Genomic DNA, 17,777 nt, shown 5'->3' on the forward strand with positions numbered 1-17,777 from the left:
GTGTAACAAGGACATTATTTGATCATCTAGAATTCAAAATAGTTTGATTTCAAACAGTAAAATAGTATTTTGAAATATCTGGGCAATTCATATTATCAATGAGGTATTCTATTTAACAAGCCGACCGCCATTAAAAGTGTAACCAGGTCTCTCTATTAGCACATTTATTTCTACTAGGCAGTGTGGATAACTGATGCTTGTACAAATGGTTTGGGAAACATTTGGAAGGATGGTACGGTCATCCAGGTTATAGTTTTCAATATTTTGCCTCTCATCCTTCTTCAGAACTGAAGAAGCCTCTTGGAAATAAATATTTCAGGGATTTTGCTTCTAAAACCTCAAAAGAAATTGTTGAGCTTCCTCAAAATATAATGACTACTGACTAAATTATCAGTAAAACTAACTGAACATTGGCTGACTTAAACGCTACTGAACACATCTAATTACGCTAATACATTCAAACTACGCAATGGGTTGGTATGCAGACATACCTGTGCAGCCTTTTCCATCTGTCTGCTGGTTTTGGTGCCGAGCTCTCGGAGCTCTCTCTCTGCCTCCTCTTTCTTCAGTTGGGCCTGACTGAGCTGATATCGCAGATCCACACACACCTTGAAATGACGAGGACGGATTAAAAGCAGCCAGTCCTTTGATGAACAAATATTACTTCCAGATTTATCTTGGAAGGCCCTTCATTTGAATCATCACACCCTGTCATGTAATGAGATTTTCTTTTTCAAGGCTAAAGCTAATTGATCTAAATACAAAATGTTACAATACTGATCCATTTGAGTTGCACTTACTTCTTTCTTTAAAGCATGCATTTAGTGAATAAAGCCATATTCTACACATCACGTCATTCTTTATGTTTAAAATTACTGCACTATGTGCTACTATGACTTTTATCATAATAATGTATCACTAATAATATATATTTATATTAGCAATCAAAAACACTTCATGATGACTTTATGATGTAAAAATGTGACACTAAATAAATGTCTCAATTGCCCTCACCAAGCACATTCAGAGCTCAGGATCAACAGAAACTAGTTTATGTAGGGATTCAGTGTCTTCAAGAGCAGAGTGAATATTTGCTGACACCAAGCGGGAAGCTTCCGGTCTACAATATGAAGCCGATGCGGAAGTCCCTGAAACCTGCATTCTATTGAAAATCCAGCAGGGGGCGACTCTTCTGGTTGCAAAAAGAAGTCCGGCTCCATTAGAAATAATGGGAAAATGACCCTGAATAATTACCTCAGTAAACACTTTCCTGATGAGTTTAAAATAGACCACAAAGCAGAGTATGTTTCAGGGCGGGATTATCTATGATTGACAAGTCGTTACCATGGCGACCTGTCAATCAGGCTAGAGTGACTCGTACCCACGGCACTGTGTAAATTTAACCAGCACCACTGAAAAAGCTTATTAGGAGTTGGCTGTTCACTTTCCGTGGTGAGTACATTTAGTTGTAAGACTGTTGTTCGCTAGATACAGATAGATACAGTCTATAGCTGACACGCAGTGCTTGAACCCAAGTACACACACACACACGTCAATGCTTTGCTACAAATTGCATGTATATATACACCCATAGTTTTACAATACAAAAAAATTTTAACCTGAAGCTAGCATCTTCAAATAAAGGATTTAGCTTACCTTAAACTTATTTATGCAATCATGTTCAATTTGCCCTTCCAACAGCTGAAAATAAATACTTAAATACATAAACCTTTGCTGCCATCCAGTGGATTTACAAAAGCATTACAAGTGGAGAGCAGTTTTCCTGAATCATGTTAATTCAAACTGCTCAGCACAAACCATGAGCAACATATGCATGCACCAGTGTTTAGTAACAATGCATATATGTTGATTTAATTTAATATCTCTATGGACAATGCACACAGTGTACCTTGGTATTGTCTTGCTCCTGATTGGTAAGTTTGCAAAGACCATCTTCCAGCTGATTGATCAGTGAGCTCTTGTCCCTGTGAGCTCTTTCTAGCTGCCCTTCCAACTCAGCAACATGCTGGGACAGGCTGGACACCTGACACACACACACACACACACGTTTTCCATGGGCATTTCATTGATAAAAAGATTGTCAGTGTTCAGTCTTTACAGGAATTTTAAGCACTTAAATAAGAGCTGCCATTATACATTTTTGTTATTTGCTCTATGAAATCACATAGCTGCTTGTTCAACACCATATAAATAGGACATTATAATAAGTGAGATTTACTGTATGTGCCAGTTCCTCTTTCTGTTTACGGGCCTCAGCTCGGCACTCCTCTCTGGCCTCAGCCAGTCTCTCCTGCTGGGCGTGCGCTTCTCGTTCTAGCTGTTCCCTCTGTCGAGCCAGCTCCCGGGACAACTGCTCACACTGCACTTCCACCTACGCATACATACAGATACAAATTTCTGCCAGAGGTAACCAGCCACAGTACGATGAGGAAACACAGTTTTATAGCACAACTTAGGAGTCATCTTTGAGCTGAGTGAAAGAGCTTTACAAATCAAAAAGGCTATTTGAGCCAAAGTTGTGTGTGTATGTTTCTCTGACCCTAGCTTTGTACAGATTTGCTTCTTCTGCCATCTCCACAGCCTGTTTGACCTGGAGACAGGCTGACCACTCCCTCTGCTGCGCCTCCTGCTGACTAGCCCGCACAGCACGCAGAGCCGCTAGTAACTCATCTCGCTCCCTAAAAGACCAGCGTAAAAAAAATATTTAAAAAAATGGGGGAAATTATTTTTGTATCTCTATTTGTATACGTTGTTTTACTTTTTGCTATGAAACTGCAATGATTAATAACACTGGTTATAAAACATGAGCAATCTCTTACAGACACATAATTAAGACATCAGCAAAAAAACGGCCAGGCAAAATAAAGTATTTCAATGCACAATCATAAACTTAAACGTTAATCTAGAGACTATGAAGAGCTGATAGACCGTGGCTAACTTGTGACTGATAAGAATGTTTTGTGTGTGTGTGTTACCACTGACTTTGTGAGCCTGTCAATAGCCTGGACATGCAGATTTATGTGAGTCCCAGCCAATACAGCTTCATGCTGCGCACACTTAAGACACAATCCAGCCACAGGGGGAGCTCCATGAGACCTCAGCACATCTGCAGCCTGCTTCTCCCTGTGTCTCAGACGAACCTTCACCTCCTCACACTCCTTCTGACTGACAGACAGATCCTTCCTAAAGAGAGAATCAAAATTTGAGAAATGCAGAAACAAAGAGAGAAAAGGGGCAAGAAAGGAGAGGTGTCTTGCTCTTTGAAATTCTGACGCAACAAAAAAAAGGCATAGTCATTGCAGACCACACTGGCTTCAGATCTCACGTGTATACTGACCTGAGGGAGATGACCTGAGCCTCCAAGCTTTCAATCTGGGCCTGGTAGATCCCTTTCAATTGTTCCTGATGAACACAAACATTTTCAGAACAGACTATGTATGCACTATTGAAACACCACAAATCATTGGATGGAACTGGAAAAAAGATTTTGCCACAATTTTCCATAAAAACTGTATGTTTGAGCACTAGAAATAAATATATATTCCTATATATATTCCTTTTGGATTTGATGGTTGTTTTTCATCTTAAAATTTTTTTAAAAAAGACTGCAAATTGCAAATCAATGCAGAAAACAAAGTTGGAAATACAATTTTCAGTCACATATATTCTTTTAAAATTACACAATTGTAAAGAATTTTATATTTGCAGGTGTCCCCGGAGATTAAGTCCAAGTTTTCAATGATTTGGAAGAAATTTCATGCCTGCTGCGAACCATGTGGGTTAGAGATGGAGAAGGAAAACTGAACAGCAACCGAACAGATCCATCATCCCTACCAGTTCATTTTTCCATGTGGTGTGTTCTGCTTTCTGCAGCATACTGTGGTCTGTATTGGAGGCTATGTGGCTATTGGCTGACACGCTCTCATTCACCTGAAGAACACATCAGGACAGATGATGAGCCACATTAATTTGTGCAAAGTAACGTAAAGGAAAGAATCACAATTATTTAATTCTTTGTTTGACATTTTATGATGTGTGTGCCTTCATATCTATGGTAAAAATGTAGATACACTTTTTTTTTTTACACAGGATTTTCACACACAGATTACCATGGAGTTTCGGATCGTGTAGTCTTTCAGAGACTCATCCACAGCTTTGGATTTGAGGTCTGACTGCAATTTCTCATTCTCCACCACCACCACTCTGATCCGCTGTTTCATCCCCTGCAGCTCCTCCTGATGTCATGCAGACAGACAAATGAATCAAAAGGTATCCAAATCAGCACAACCGTATAAAAAGGATTATATTACACGCACAAACCTTGCAGAACTTGACCTCAGCTTCCAGGTGTTGGATGTACTCTGACTGGTTGTCAATCATTGGGACCAAATCTTGAAAAGCAGGCAAACTGGACCTTCCCTCCTTCTGTACTCTCTCAGAGAGGAAAGAGAAGTGACACTCAAAAATGAGGCAAACCACAGCAGAATGGCAAGCAATATAGTTTTATGCATTTGAATGTTTAGCCCCGCAAAGCTGCACACTCTACCTTGGATGGAGACTCTTTCTTTGCAGGAGAGAGAGGAGAGGGAATTTCTCTGCACTGCTTCAGTAGAAGACTCTTCAGCTGATTAACTATGATGCCAAAAGACACCGACACCAACAAACACACACACGAGAAGCATTTTATTTTAACTTTGTGTCAACACAATTATGAGCAGGGAAATCTCCAGGTGGTGTACTATAATGTCTTTGTCACAGTTGTCCCACAACTAATCACTGCGTCACCTGCTTCGCTCTGTGTCTTTTGACTCCATGCAGCCTTGTCCTCTTTGGCCACGGCGGTAAAGGGGCTGCCATCGCTGCCTCTGCGCTCCTCCACCTCTTCTCCATCAGGGCTCAGCTGCTCCAGAGTGCTGCTCAGCTGCTGTATGCTCTGGTTGGCCCGCTCTGAAACCAATATCCACACACAGACACCAGTCTCATACAGTATATTATTTACGTGCACCCATGACAGTTTAGTTGGTGTCTCTGAATTTGCAGACCTTCTTTTTAAACTTATGAATTAAAAGAGACGAACACAAGTAGTACAGGAGCAAATATTTGCCCACCACCAAAACAAGAGAAAGAACAATTTGTAAAGTCACTGGGATGTACGATAAGAGACTTTTTTATACACAATTAACCGAACATCAGTGGTGAAAAAAACATAAGTACGTGTACTTATGTACTGCAAAGATTCTTCAAAAATATAATTTTATCTTGTGTCTCTGTGGAGAGGCAGGACCACCAGAATAACTAACCAAAGTAGTATACAAAGTAGTTAAAACTTGTCCCACCTCAAACAGCTACAACAGTAAAATGCTGCTTATGCATTACTGCATCTGTATTAATTTTTTATTTTAGTATGTAGCTAAATTTCTCTGATTATGATGATGTGTAAATGCTTTGAGTGGTCGAAAAGACTAGAAAGGCGCTATACAAGTACGGAGCATTTACATTTTACATTGATTATACTTCTCATCTGTACTTTTACTTAAGTAGGATTTTCGAAGCTTGTAATAGATTATTTTTACATTGGACTATTGGTACTTTTTACTTAAGTAAAGAGTACTTCTTCCATCACTACTGAATACATTTCAACATTTCACATTTAAATTACTCTTATAGTTCATTCTAGTATTGCTGAATGAATCAAAATCTAAACATCTTTGTGTATGAACTCTCAAAACCAGCACAGGTAAACACATTTTTACAAACTGCTGTGCTCTTACGCTGATGTCTTTTTGTGTGTCATCTTATCTGTGTCTGATTAGTGTTTATATGATACATGCTATGTTTTATCTATGCTCCTGTGTTCTCTGTGTTTATGTGCCTAAGTATGTTTTAATGTTTTCTGTATGCCATGTTTTAATTTTTTTGTTCTGCCATCAACCTGCCAGAAACTGCAGATGAAAATGAGCCTGTATGGCTAAATCTGGCTCATTTACACAAATGGACTTAGTCATTATGTTGATTAATGTGCACTGTCCCCTTTATTTTAGTTTTAGTTTTTATTATACCTTTATTTTACCAGGCAAGTTAATTAAGAACAGTTTCTTATTTACAATAACGGCCTAGCAGGGGAAAAGACCTCCTGTTGGAAAGCTTGCTGGGATTAAATAAAATAACATAAACAATAGACAAGAGGACGCAGGACAACAACATAGTCCCAACAACAAACCTTAAAACCAGGCACAAAGACAGAAAGAGACCAGATGAGAAAATATAACATCACATAAAGCAATTACAGTTTTCTGTAAACAAATTGCCTTTAAAGGTGGCAGTGGTGACTAGAGTGGAAAGTTTTATTGCTTTTTGTTGTTGGTTCCAATTGTTGGGTGCAGCGAACTGAAAGGCGGTGCAACCTAATGATGTGTTAGCTAAAGGGATTTGTAGCCAGATGTGACTAGAAGAGCGGGTGCTGTAGGTGACGGAAGAAGGATGAACTACACATCCCAAATACAGAGGGGTTAGGCCTAAGAGAGTGTTGTAAATAAGGATAAACCAGTGGATCTTACGTCGAGTATGAAATGATGTCCAGTTTATGGAGGTGTGTCAATTAAGGTAGAGAAACCCCAATCTGGCCCTGACCTTGGCCTGTAGCTTGGTAATGTGATGAGAGTAAGATAGTGCGCTATCTAGCCAAACTCCCAAGTATTTGTATGTATTACTTGCTCTAATTCCTCACACCCAACTGTGGTAATTATACCAGGGTGGGAGAGACTGTTTTTCATACCAAACCACATTAACTTTGTGGTTTAAACAAACAAACAAACAACCAACCATTTTCTCATTTTCTTTCTAGAGCGCAGTCCCAGTGACAACACCTTATTTTATTTTTTACAGCAGATAGTTTGCCACGTCAGGTGTAATTGTCACTTTCATAGCTTCTACACTTAGAACATAGTCACATTTAATGTTTTAGTAACACGTCCTACTGAAAAGTCTCTGAAAAAAAGTCTATTCTGTGTCAGTTCTCCAGTTTGGGCTAAATATAATTTAAAGTAAAAGGAAAAGCATTCAGCTTTACTATAAGTTCACACCTTGGTATCCTGGCAGTTGTTTTGTAAATCTGTCATTCACTTGAAAGCAATATGACACATTAATGTTTCTATCGGGATGCTTGTTTGGCTGCAGTAGGACGCAAAGAGCAACAGGTGGCAGTGGTACCGTAGTAGCTGTAAAAACAGTTACTGTAACGTTACATTAACTAAATGTTCACATTTTAAAGCCTCTGTGTTAGCAAATGTAGCACGGCCAAAAGTTAACTTACGTCTCAGCTCCTTGTGATAAGCACCCAGCTGCTCTGCTTCCTCGTCGTCTGAGTTTAACGGCTTCATTGATGTATAACCGAATTTATTTCACGATATGTTACTAACTAAACATGCTAGGCTGTGCACAACAACTACAACCACAATGAACATCGCGCACCTCGTAACTGTCACCGCTCCCCAACTGTGTTGCGTTTGTTTTACTACACCAGCGTTCCCCGAGGTCGGTGTTCTCGTTTCTCACAGTGTAATCTATGTGACCGCCCGTCGCAGAATTCAGTCGGTGTGTACCGTACACTCGATAACGAGGCAACCATCTGCTAACGGCTTTCCACTTCCGTAAACTCAGCCAGATGCTGGGAGTTGTAGTTAATGTTTGTAGGCACAATTAGTACTTTCAGCCTGCGACCTTGTGGTGAAAATGAAGTATTGCAACGTAGTACATAAACTGACTATGACAAGAGGTGTTGAAGATTTATCCTTAAAATGAAACGCATACTATGCTCAGTGGTGAAAAGTGTATTCATCCAAGTACTTAAGTACAAATTCGAGGGATTTGTACTTTACTTGAGTATTTCTATTTTATGCAACTTTATATGTCTATTTCACTACATCTCAGAGGCAAAAATTTTACTTTTTACGCCACTACATTTATTTGATACCTTTAGTTACTTTGCGGAATCAAATTATAAGGTAGATTACAAGGTAGTTTATTTATCATTATAGAACACAAGGTTATATCATGAAGAGAAGGTTTGTAGTCCCTTTATGCTACACACACAGAGAACTTAAAAGATAATTAATTTCAATTGTATTAAAATATTGTAACATATAAAATAAAAAAACAATACATACAGTTGTACTTATAAACATATATACACACTTGTATACACCTAGAACATTCTGCAGGGCATTTTTTGAATTTGTGTCTGTGGAGAGTATAAACAGCAGCAACAAGAAGATAAAATGGTTTCATCTTCACATTAAAAAGTCTGACATTTGGGTCCATCTTGACTGTGTTAGTGTGATCGATGGAAACACAGTCTGCCTCCTCTCATCTTGCCGGAGTCTTGCGCCGACAGCTCGTACAGGCCCACCCGCCGAGTGCCTGATGTGGCAGGTCTCCGATTTCCATTGCTTGGCCAACATAAATCCCATTTTGTCTAGACAGGACCTTTACTAGCAGCCTTGAGTCTAAGCTGGGCCAACAAGGCTCCTATCCCAGCTCTCTTTCCTCTCCTCTGATTGATTGAGATGTATTGATCCCTGACAGCTTTAGTTACTTTTCAGAATACAAATTTTCATACAGTTCCTGACCAGTGAAAACCATGTATTTCCAAATTTAGTGATATTGAATGTTTCTGATAAACTGAATGATTAAGTGTTCCTTTATGGGTTGAGAAAATTCTTCTATTCCTTAAGATAAATAAACAATTTAAACTCCCTTGAATTAATTGTAAAACGAATTGTTGAAGCTGAAAACAGCACTGTTTTTCTGAGCTCAGATACATTATTCTCACAGGAAAACGACGCAAACATATGATAATCTAGAATATGATACTTTGCTGTAGATTAAACTACCCAACAGTATATAAAGTAGTTAAAATAATAAATATATTGGCGCAACTTTAAACAGCTACAGTAGTAAAATGCAACATACACAGTATATTAATCCAAAAACATCACGTTTAATAGTACAACACTGACTGGGACATTTTTAGTGTACTATGAGTACTTTTACTTTTTAAATGTAGATATTTTTGGTTTGTGCCTTATTTATCATCATTACAATCAAATGTAATACTACACGAGCACAAGAAGCAAAACATAACGGCTTTGTTATTGAAAGACAAACAAAAAATTAAAATTTTTAAACTTTAAGCTTCTTTAAGAGATGTTTTGATATAAACATGACTCAATGTATGTGAAAGGGCTGGTTATGCTCACAGAGATATAACATCCAGCTCTGCAGCTCTGCAGCCTGCAATTTTTTTGTTATGTCAAAAAAATCTTTTATGTCAGGCTCTCACAAACCCTCTCATCTAATGTTAAACAGCTATTTGGTAGAGCTAAAAGGCCAGTGAATATTGGGCTTACATTCGTTAGGCAGCCACAAAATGCTTTCTGCTCGTGTGGCTGTTAGATGTGCAAATTGTCAAACACTCTTGAGGAACTGACCGAAATAGTAGCACAGAATAAATCTGTGAAAAGTCGGCGTCGACATTAGCTAATTGTAAACTGTATTCAGTGGCAGAGGAAGTACACAGATCTTTTAATTACTTATGTGAAAGTAGTAGAATCACAGTGTAGAAAAATTCTGTTTCAAGTAAAATTATGTATAATATATTATTGTATTATAATTATTGATAGTGTAACGTGTCCGTCACTTTAATTTTACAGCTGATAAAGGTGGAGCTAATTTTAACTACTTTAAAATACTGCAGGGTATATATATATATAAATCCCCCTCTCACCCCTTGCGGGGTGGTATGTGTCATCCTCAAACTCGGGTCCTCTACCAGAGGCCTGGAAGTCTAAGGGTTCTGCGCAGTATCTTAGCTGTTCCTAGGACTGCACTCTTCTGGACAGAGACCTCTGATGTTTTACCTGGAATCTGCTGTAGTCACTCTCCCAGTTTGGGGGTCACAGCCCCCAGTGCTCCGATTACCATTGGCACCACTGTGCTCTTACTTTCCACATCTTTTCTAGCTCCTCTTTCAGCCCTTGGTATTTCTCAAGCTTCTCGCTTTCCTTCTTCTTGATGTTGCTGTCGCTTGGGATTGCCACATCTATCGCTGCAGCCTTCTTCTGCTGTTTGTCGATCAACATGATGTCTTGTTGGTTAGCTATTACCAGTTTGTCAGTCTGGATCTTGAAGTCCTACAGGATCTTAGCTCGGTCATTCTTAACTACCTTAGGAGGTGTCTTCCATTTTGACCTTGGGACTTCCAGCCCATACTCATGGCAGATGTTCCTGTACACTATGCCAGCTACCTGGTTATGGCGTTCCATGTACGCACTTCCTGCCAGCATCTTATACCCTGCTGTTATGTGCTGTACTGTCTCAGGGGCATCCTTGCACAGTCTGCCCCTGGGGTCCTGCCTGGTGTGGTAGACCCCAGCCTCTATTGATCTTGTGCTTAGCGCCTGTTCTTGTGCCGCCATGATTAGTGCTTCTGTGCTGTCCTTTATTCCAGCCTTTTCCAGCCACTGGTAGGATTTCTTGATATCAGCCACTTTTTCTATTTGTCTGTGGTACATGCCGTGCAGCAGCTTGTCCCTCCATGAAGGTTCTTCATCTTCCTTGTCCTCACCCTCGGGTTTCTGCTGCCTGAGGTTTTCACTAAGCCCTTCATCTTTGGGGGCCATCTTCCAAAAACACCATATTTTTCTCATACTGCACATTGCTGCAGCTCCTCTTTTCACCCTATGTGTTGTACGCTCCGCTCTTGAGCTACAGAGTGATGCATCTTACTGGTATAAAATCTTTGTTGGGAGTTGCACATGCGCAGTTCCCAGGTAAGGACTACTAGCCAATCAAAAGCAGAGAAGGGCGGGTCGTAAGAAACAAGGTAGTGTGATCCAAATGAAAGCCGCTCCAGGCTGCAGCCACACAGTCTTGACCGTAACCGAGCAGATGGTATAAGTTACTCTAAGTCCACAACATCATTGTTCCACATCTTACCATAAACCACTACAAAAATAACCATATTTAAACTCAATTTTACATAACAATTGGCCAAACAATTTGAACGTTTGCTCAGTAGCTACACATCAGGTGTAACGTTAGCATTATAGCTATAACTTTATCTGTGTTAGCCAGCGTTTACAACAACTCCGCACTTGAACAGTCTGTGAAGTTCCATTGTTGTGTTTATTTTAAATATAATTCACAACCAATAAAGCGTACTTACAGGTTGTGATTGTGAATTTCCAGGCCCAAACAGAGTCGGAGTTGCATCATCTTTTAGGACTAAACGTTGAACTGTTGCCTTGCCGAAAAATGCTACCATAATGCAAATCGATAGACTCGACTCTACTCGGCCCTGCTCTGTTTTCCATTGCAGATAGTACATAGCAGGTCGTCATAGCGACGCCACACACAACTGCCACGACGTAATGTTCAATGCGACACATTACATTCCTCAGAATGTAAAGACAGATAAGCGGTTTGAAAAGCTTCCAGCTGTGTTTTCCTCTGCTGTTGTTGCTGCAGCGGTCTGTGTGACGGCGGGAGCAGAGGACTCTGTGAGCGGGCGGCTGGCCGGCCTCACACGCTCCTCCCGCGGGTTGGCACTAAATCTTCCTTCCGGTCGAAACTCGTCTTTGAATTTTATTAATTGTGGGAAACCCATGGCAATTGGTAATTGACTATTTAAGGATTTGAACCCCTCGCTATTTGACTGTTACACTAACTTCAAAATGAAGAAGAAATGGCCCTATTACATTTCAGACAAAGGTATGAAATGTTAATGTGAAGGTAAATGCTGTTCTGTCAAGGTTATTATGGGCCAACAGAATGAGCACACATCTTAGTTTATTTAGACTTATTAGACAGTCAATCAAAATCCAAATATCTTAGATTCACAATGCAATCAATCAAAATATTGCCCACACACACCTTTCTATAGATTTGTCTCACTCTTACCCCTGTCTATTCAGATTATTTCCCACACTAGCAGCAGTCAGCCTTGGTAGCAGCTGCAGCACTACAACAGGTCAGTTTTGGCGCCGCTGCCATTTGAAAGTGTAATTCTGCTTTTGTAAATGACAGCTGTATATGTGGCCTCTGCCATGATATCCATACTGACAATACCAAGCTTTTCCAAAAAACTTACACTGTATATTATATTTCTGCTTCTTATAGCTAGCTTGCTAAAGAGTTGTGTTGCTGTGTGACATGTAAAGCATTAATCTGTAGCTGCCTGTAATTCCAATATTACTTAGTGCAGTAGCAGAGGGGCAGGCCTAAAGACAGTGGCAATTCACCCAATTACAAGTCGGTAGCCTACCATCAAAATGATTCTGAAGCGGTCGTTTAAAATTATGTTATTGCATAATGTTGCTTTAAAGAACAGCTTGTTGTTGGGCACAGATGTGCTTTGGCTTGTGTCACTTTCACTTCTCCTACCATGTTATCTTGGGAGTCCAGTGAGTCACCTTTTAGCACTCCCACATGCACACACTTGCAGTTGCACACAAAGATAGGACTGCTGATATGAGGTGAACAACTAGTTGCGGGATTACTCAGAATTACTTTCAAATCCTAAATCTCTAATCTTCCTGCTGACATCAGACAAAGGTCTTTAAATCTAAACTGAAACTCATATTTTTGCTTTAACTTTCATTTAGCAATCATCCTCCCATACTCCAGGCCTTGTAGCTAGTACCGCTTTTTTTTTTCTCTGTGCTGGATCATCAGCCATCCAGGGAACGCCTTCTCTCCTGACTGTCGTTACCTCATCCCGTTACTGATCTGGATCTTCGTCCGCCAAGAGATTCAGCCTTTCTTCATGCCTAGTTTACATGTTATCATGGCTCTCTCTTCTAAGTGTGTTTGTTTGTTTCTCCTGAGTGTGAATGCTGTTGTCCTTTTCTGTATTTGTGTGGCTTGTCCTATGGTAGAGGGGAGGAGGTGTGCCTCAGATCCTACTTAGGCGACACCTGAAGCTGCTCAGTTGTCCTCCTAGATCCTTCTTCACTTGCGTTGAAATTTTATTTTTATAATTTTTTTGTCCTGTCTTTAGTATTTATAAGCAGTTTATAAGGACATTTATAACTAGAAAATTTGCACTTTCTGCGGAAGGTGCGTGTGAATGCTGAAGCTGGAACGAACTTGCAAAAAACTGCGGAAAATGCAGAAGCAATTAAATCAAATGCAAAATGAAGTATTAGGGTTGCAATTCACTGAAAAAGAGCTTGGAAGTGTAACAGCTAAAATAAGTTGCTAAAATGATGAAATGTGTTATACTGTCATAAATGGAAATTGAAATGAGTCAGTCAAAAGAAAAAAGATAGAGAGAGAGAAAGGGGGAGAGAGGCAGACAAGCAAATAGATACAGTCAGATAGATGGATAGACAGAAATGAAGTTGAGTGGGAGACAGACAGAGACAGGTAGAGATACAGGCAGTCAGACATTGACAGAAAGAGAGGCAAAGCGACCGACAGACAGACAAGTTGAGACAGAGAGACAGACATCAATTAAGTTGATGGGGAAAAGAGCAGCCATCCATACAGCTTCCAGCCACTTTAATATAGGCCTTTAATTGAACCAATCACAGACAGACAGAAAGTTAAGGGGGAGAAAGGCAGGCAGGCAGGCAGGCAGACAGACAGACAGTTAAGGGGTAGACAGACAGACAGATGGATGGACAGAAGACAGATCTGCTCCTGATCCTTCACACTTCAGGACCTTGGTGGTCTGGTGACTGGAGGTACAGCTGTCGTTGTACAGGGAGGAGAGCAGAGGGGAAAGAACACAGCCTTGAGGGGAACCAGTGCTGACAGTCCAGGAGTCAGACACATGTTTTCCCAGCTTCACTTGCCGTTGGACAGTAAATCTGCAATATGTAAAAGTTGAATACTGCCTATTATGTATGAAAACTGTTGAGCTTTTTAAGGTTCAATAAGGTCAAGAAGGCTCAAGAAGCTGGGTGTCACATCCTGCAATGAAAGGTCCTGTGTTTGGGCTTTTATTTTGAAACATTAGGTCAGATAGGATATAACACAAACAATAGGACATCTTGTCACCATCGAGGGATTTTATCTTGAAAAATCAGCCTCATCCTGAATTCCCTGTTAAGATGCTTTAACTGTCTGTGGTTTTAATTTGGAAGAATTTGGGTCCGGAGAACTATTGAGAAGCCTTTTTCAACCTGACTAAGATTAACCCAGTAGGGCTTTTATTTTGTAATTTGTGTGTGTGTGCGCATCTGTGTGTGTGTGTGTGTTTCTGTCAACTAACACACACACTGTTCTCTTCATTGGAAACAGTTGGGTCTCTGTGACTCACGGTGTCACAGTCTTATAGTCCACCTATCTTTCTGTCTCAGTGTGTGTGTGTCTGTTTGTGTCCCTCTGTGTGTGTTAGTCTCAATAGTTCTCCGGACCCAAATTCTTCCAAATTAAAACCACAGACAGTTAAAGCATCTTAACAGGGAATTCAGGATGAGGCTGATTTTTCAAGATAAAATCCCTCGATGGTGACAAGATGTCCTATTGTTTGTGTTACGGGGGTGGTGATGGAGCATAGATAAGATGCTTGCCTTTGGTGTGAGAGACCTGGGTTCAATTCCCACTGTGAGACATCCACCATTGTGTCCCTGAGCAAGACACTTAACCCCTCGTTGCTCCAGAGACGTGTGACCTCTGACATGTATAGCAATTGTAAGTCGCTTTGTAAGTCGCTTTGGATAAAAGCGTCAGCTAAATGAATAAATGTAATGTTATGTCCTATCTGACCTAATGTTTCAAAATAAAAGCCCAAACACAGGACCTTTCATTGCAGGATGTGACACCCAGCTTCTTGAGCCTTCTTGAGCCTTCTTGACCTTATTGAACCTTAAAAAGCTCAACAGTTTTCATACATAATAGGCAGTATTCAACTTTTACATATTGCAGATTTACTGTCCAACGGCAAGTGGCAAGTGAAGCTGGGAAAACATGTGTCTGACTCCTGGACTGTCAGCACTGGTTCCCCTCAAGGCTGTGTTCTTTCCCCTCTGCTCTCCTCCCTGTACAACGACAGCTGTACCTCCAGTCACCAGACCACCAAGGTCCTGAAGTGTGAAGGATCGGGAGCAGATCTGTCTTCTGTCCATCCATCTGTCTGTCTGTCTACCCCTTAACTGTCTGTCTGTCTGTCTGCCTGCCTTTCTCCCCCTTAACTTTCTGTCTGTCTGTCTGTGATTGGTTCAATTAAAGGCCTATATTAAAGTGGCTGGAAGCTGTATGGATGGCTGCTCTTTTCCCCATCAACTTAATTGATGTCTGTCTCTCTGTCTCAACTTGTCTGTCTGTCGGTCGCTTTGCCTCTCTTTCTGTCAATGTCTGACTGCCTGTATCTCTACCTGTCTCTGTCTGTCTCCCACTCAACTTCATTTCTGTCTATCCATCTATCTGACTGTCTATCTATTTGCTTGTCTGTCTGCCTTTTCCCCCCTTAACTTTCTGTCTGTCTGTCTGCCTTTCTCCCCCTTAACTTTCTGTCTGTCTTTCTGTCTTTCTCCGCCTTAACTTTCTGTCTCTCTCTTTTTTCTTTTGACTGAATCATTTCAATTTCCATTTATGACAGTATAACACATTTCATCATTTTAGCAACGTATTTTAGCTCTGTTACACTTCCAAGCTCTTTTTCAGTGAATTACAACCCTAATACTTCATTTTGCATTTGATTTAATTGCTTCTGCATTTTCTGCAATCTTTTGCCGTATTTTTGTGCATTTCAGCTTCTTTGTGCACTTGAATTTAGCTTTTTTGCATTTTCTGCGGTGTTTTGCAATTGTTTGAGCATTTCAGCTTCTTTGAGCATTTAAATGAAACTCTTTAGCATTTTTCCGCAGTTTTTTGCAAGTTCGTTCCAACTTCAGCATTCACACGCAACTTCCGCAGGAAGTGCAAATTTTGTAGTTTATTAATGTATTTGTCAACTATGATAATATAAGCAGATAATGAATGATTCGTAATATAATGTAACACAGTTGAATTATGCTGTATATGAAATTTGAAGTATTTGTTTTTACTGTATTTATTTTTAAACTATTCATTTATTTATTTTATTTAACACTCTATGAGAACTGATCAAACTCCCATCTGCTGATGAAGGCTATGACATGTGGCTGAAGCCCTGGAAGAAATCTAGTAAGTGAACCTTGAGTCACTATTTTCCTAGGTCACAAATTAACCTTCAAGCTTAGCATGTTCTTATGAGTTAAGGCTTTATAAACCATTTAAAACCAGTTTTAAACAAATCCAACAACACTGCAGGGATGTTTTTCATGTGATTATATCATTAAATATAATTAGAGCTATATCAGTAATTTACTGTTCAAACACCAATTATGGATAGAAGTTATAATAATTAGACAAATACATTTAGCAATGTTTAAAATGCCCTTATGTTACAACTACATAACAGTGTGTTATAAATTACTTTTTTATAAATACTAAATAAGAGGTGCGAATGTGGTCGTTTCCACATCAAAACACACTGAGGTTAAGTTGTGTACAAGTACCTTAAAATAGTTTGATTATGTTAATAACCTAAGATGTGAGAGTGAGACTCTTCACCAAACACTGAGTGTGCATGTATTTCATCACCAGACCCCCTGTAACCCTTAACGTGGAAGTTGCATCAAGTTCCAGGCAAAAATGAGACAGACTCGGGGAAGTTTCAAATTTTTAGTGAGAGTGTAAGATACCGTTCATTGGAAGGGTGTATCATAGATAAAAAAAAATTGCTGTTGCTTACAAAAGAGTCAGATAAAGGTAACTATGGATACACCTTCTTCCTATTGCACAATAACACCTACTTCCTGTCGAATGAGCATCAACTGTACTTTTGAATTTTGCGACATTTAAATTTTCAGCAGAGGAGGCAGTGAGTCAGACTTTGGTGGGTTCATTCATAAAGGGATGCTGTTTTGTAATCCAGAGTTGACATTGTCTTTCACAGTTAATCGTGACATCTCAAACACAGAATTTGGGCCACATGGATTAAAAATCACCTGATTCAATGGTTGTGTAAATGTGAGTGTATTGTGGTCTTTTTGCCCTGAAAAGCTTTGTGAAAACATTGAATCCTGAACTGTTACAGACCCCCGGGTGCCCCATAAGCTCCACATTCACTGCATGTTAATAGGCTGTTTTGGTCATTTTATTAACTGTAGCCTGCATTAACTGCCACTTGGGGGCGGTGGAAACAAGCTGTAAACACAAATATTATCAGCTTATAAAGCTGATAATAGCGAACTTGTTAGCCAACAGTTGCTTATTTAAACACCCAGCAGAACTCCCTTATTAGCTGTTCTAACTCTGCTCTGAATAACTCCTGAGGGAAAAAGCTGGCTCTTTGGCTGCTAAATGCTGCCACTATATTCAAGTCTCTTTGTACTGTGAATGTAGTATACACTGCAGTGGTCTCTAGAGCTTTTCTGCTGAAAACATCTGGAAACAACGCTGATGAGAGCGTTGAGAGTGTAAAATAAAGGCCGTAAAACCAAAACAATGCACTCAGACACAGTAAAACACTATGTACAGCTGAAGGGGAAATAACAGAGTTAAGTGATAATTCTGTGTTCAATTTGCACTATGACGGACACCTTTCACGTTACACATAGTGATGTGATCAACTGTTAACGTAACATTTTTGATTATAGTAGTTTTAGGAATTTGCACCCCAATATCAACAAAGCCAGGTCCAATGTTATTATCTAATGTTGAGGCTC

The 17,777-nt window shown here is 39.8% G+C and overlaps 1 protein-coding gene across 2 annotated transcripts in view; it reads right to left on the reverse strand.

The window, feature by feature from the left end:
* sdccag8 (SHH signaling and ciliogenesis regulator sdccag8) overlaps positions 1–7,510 on the reverse strand; it is a 45,681-nt gene extending 38,171 nt beyond the window's left edge. Inside the window, exons 1-12 of one of the 2 annotated variants that reach the window (XM_038737009.1) lie at positions 7,334–7,510; positions 4,807–4,968; positions 4,568–4,653; positions 4,342–4,446; positions 4,131–4,256; positions 3,856–3,951; positions 3,359–3,423; positions 3,004–3,204; positions 2,561–2,699; positions 2,240–2,392; positions 1,910–2,044; positions 492–608 (exon numbers count right to left, since the gene is read on the reverse strand). In XM_038737009.1, the coding sequence (XP_038592937.1) occupies positions 492–608; positions 1,910–2,044; positions 2,240–2,392; positions 2,561–2,699; positions 3,004–3,204; positions 3,359–3,423; positions 3,856–3,951; positions 4,131–4,256; positions 4,342–4,446; positions 4,568–4,653; positions 4,807–4,968; positions 7,334–7,400 (1,452 nt within the window). In that variant the 5' untranslated portion in view covers positions 7,401–7,510. Of the gene's footprint in view, positions 1–491; positions 609–1,909; positions 2,045–2,239; positions 2,393–2,560; positions 2,700–3,003; positions 3,205–3,358; positions 3,424–3,855; positions 3,952–4,130; positions 4,257–4,341; positions 4,456–4,567; positions 4,654–4,806; positions 4,969–7,333 lie in introns of both variants that reach the window. The other variant, XM_038737008.1, reaches the window with a different exon arrangement.
* Between the last annotated feature and the right edge of the window lie 10,267 nt (positions 7,511–17,777).

The sequence above is a fragment of the Micropterus salmoides genome, unplaced genomic scaffold (genome assembly GCF_014851395.1).
Source record: "Micropterus salmoides isolate LMB-PRFRI ecotype aquatic unplaced genomic scaffold, ASM1485139v1 Ms_hic_scaffold_22, whole genome shotgun sequence".
In the NCBI taxonomy this organism is placed as follows: domain Eukaryota; kingdom Metazoa; phylum Chordata; class Actinopteri; order Centrarchiformes; family Centrarchidae; genus Micropterus; species Micropterus salmoides.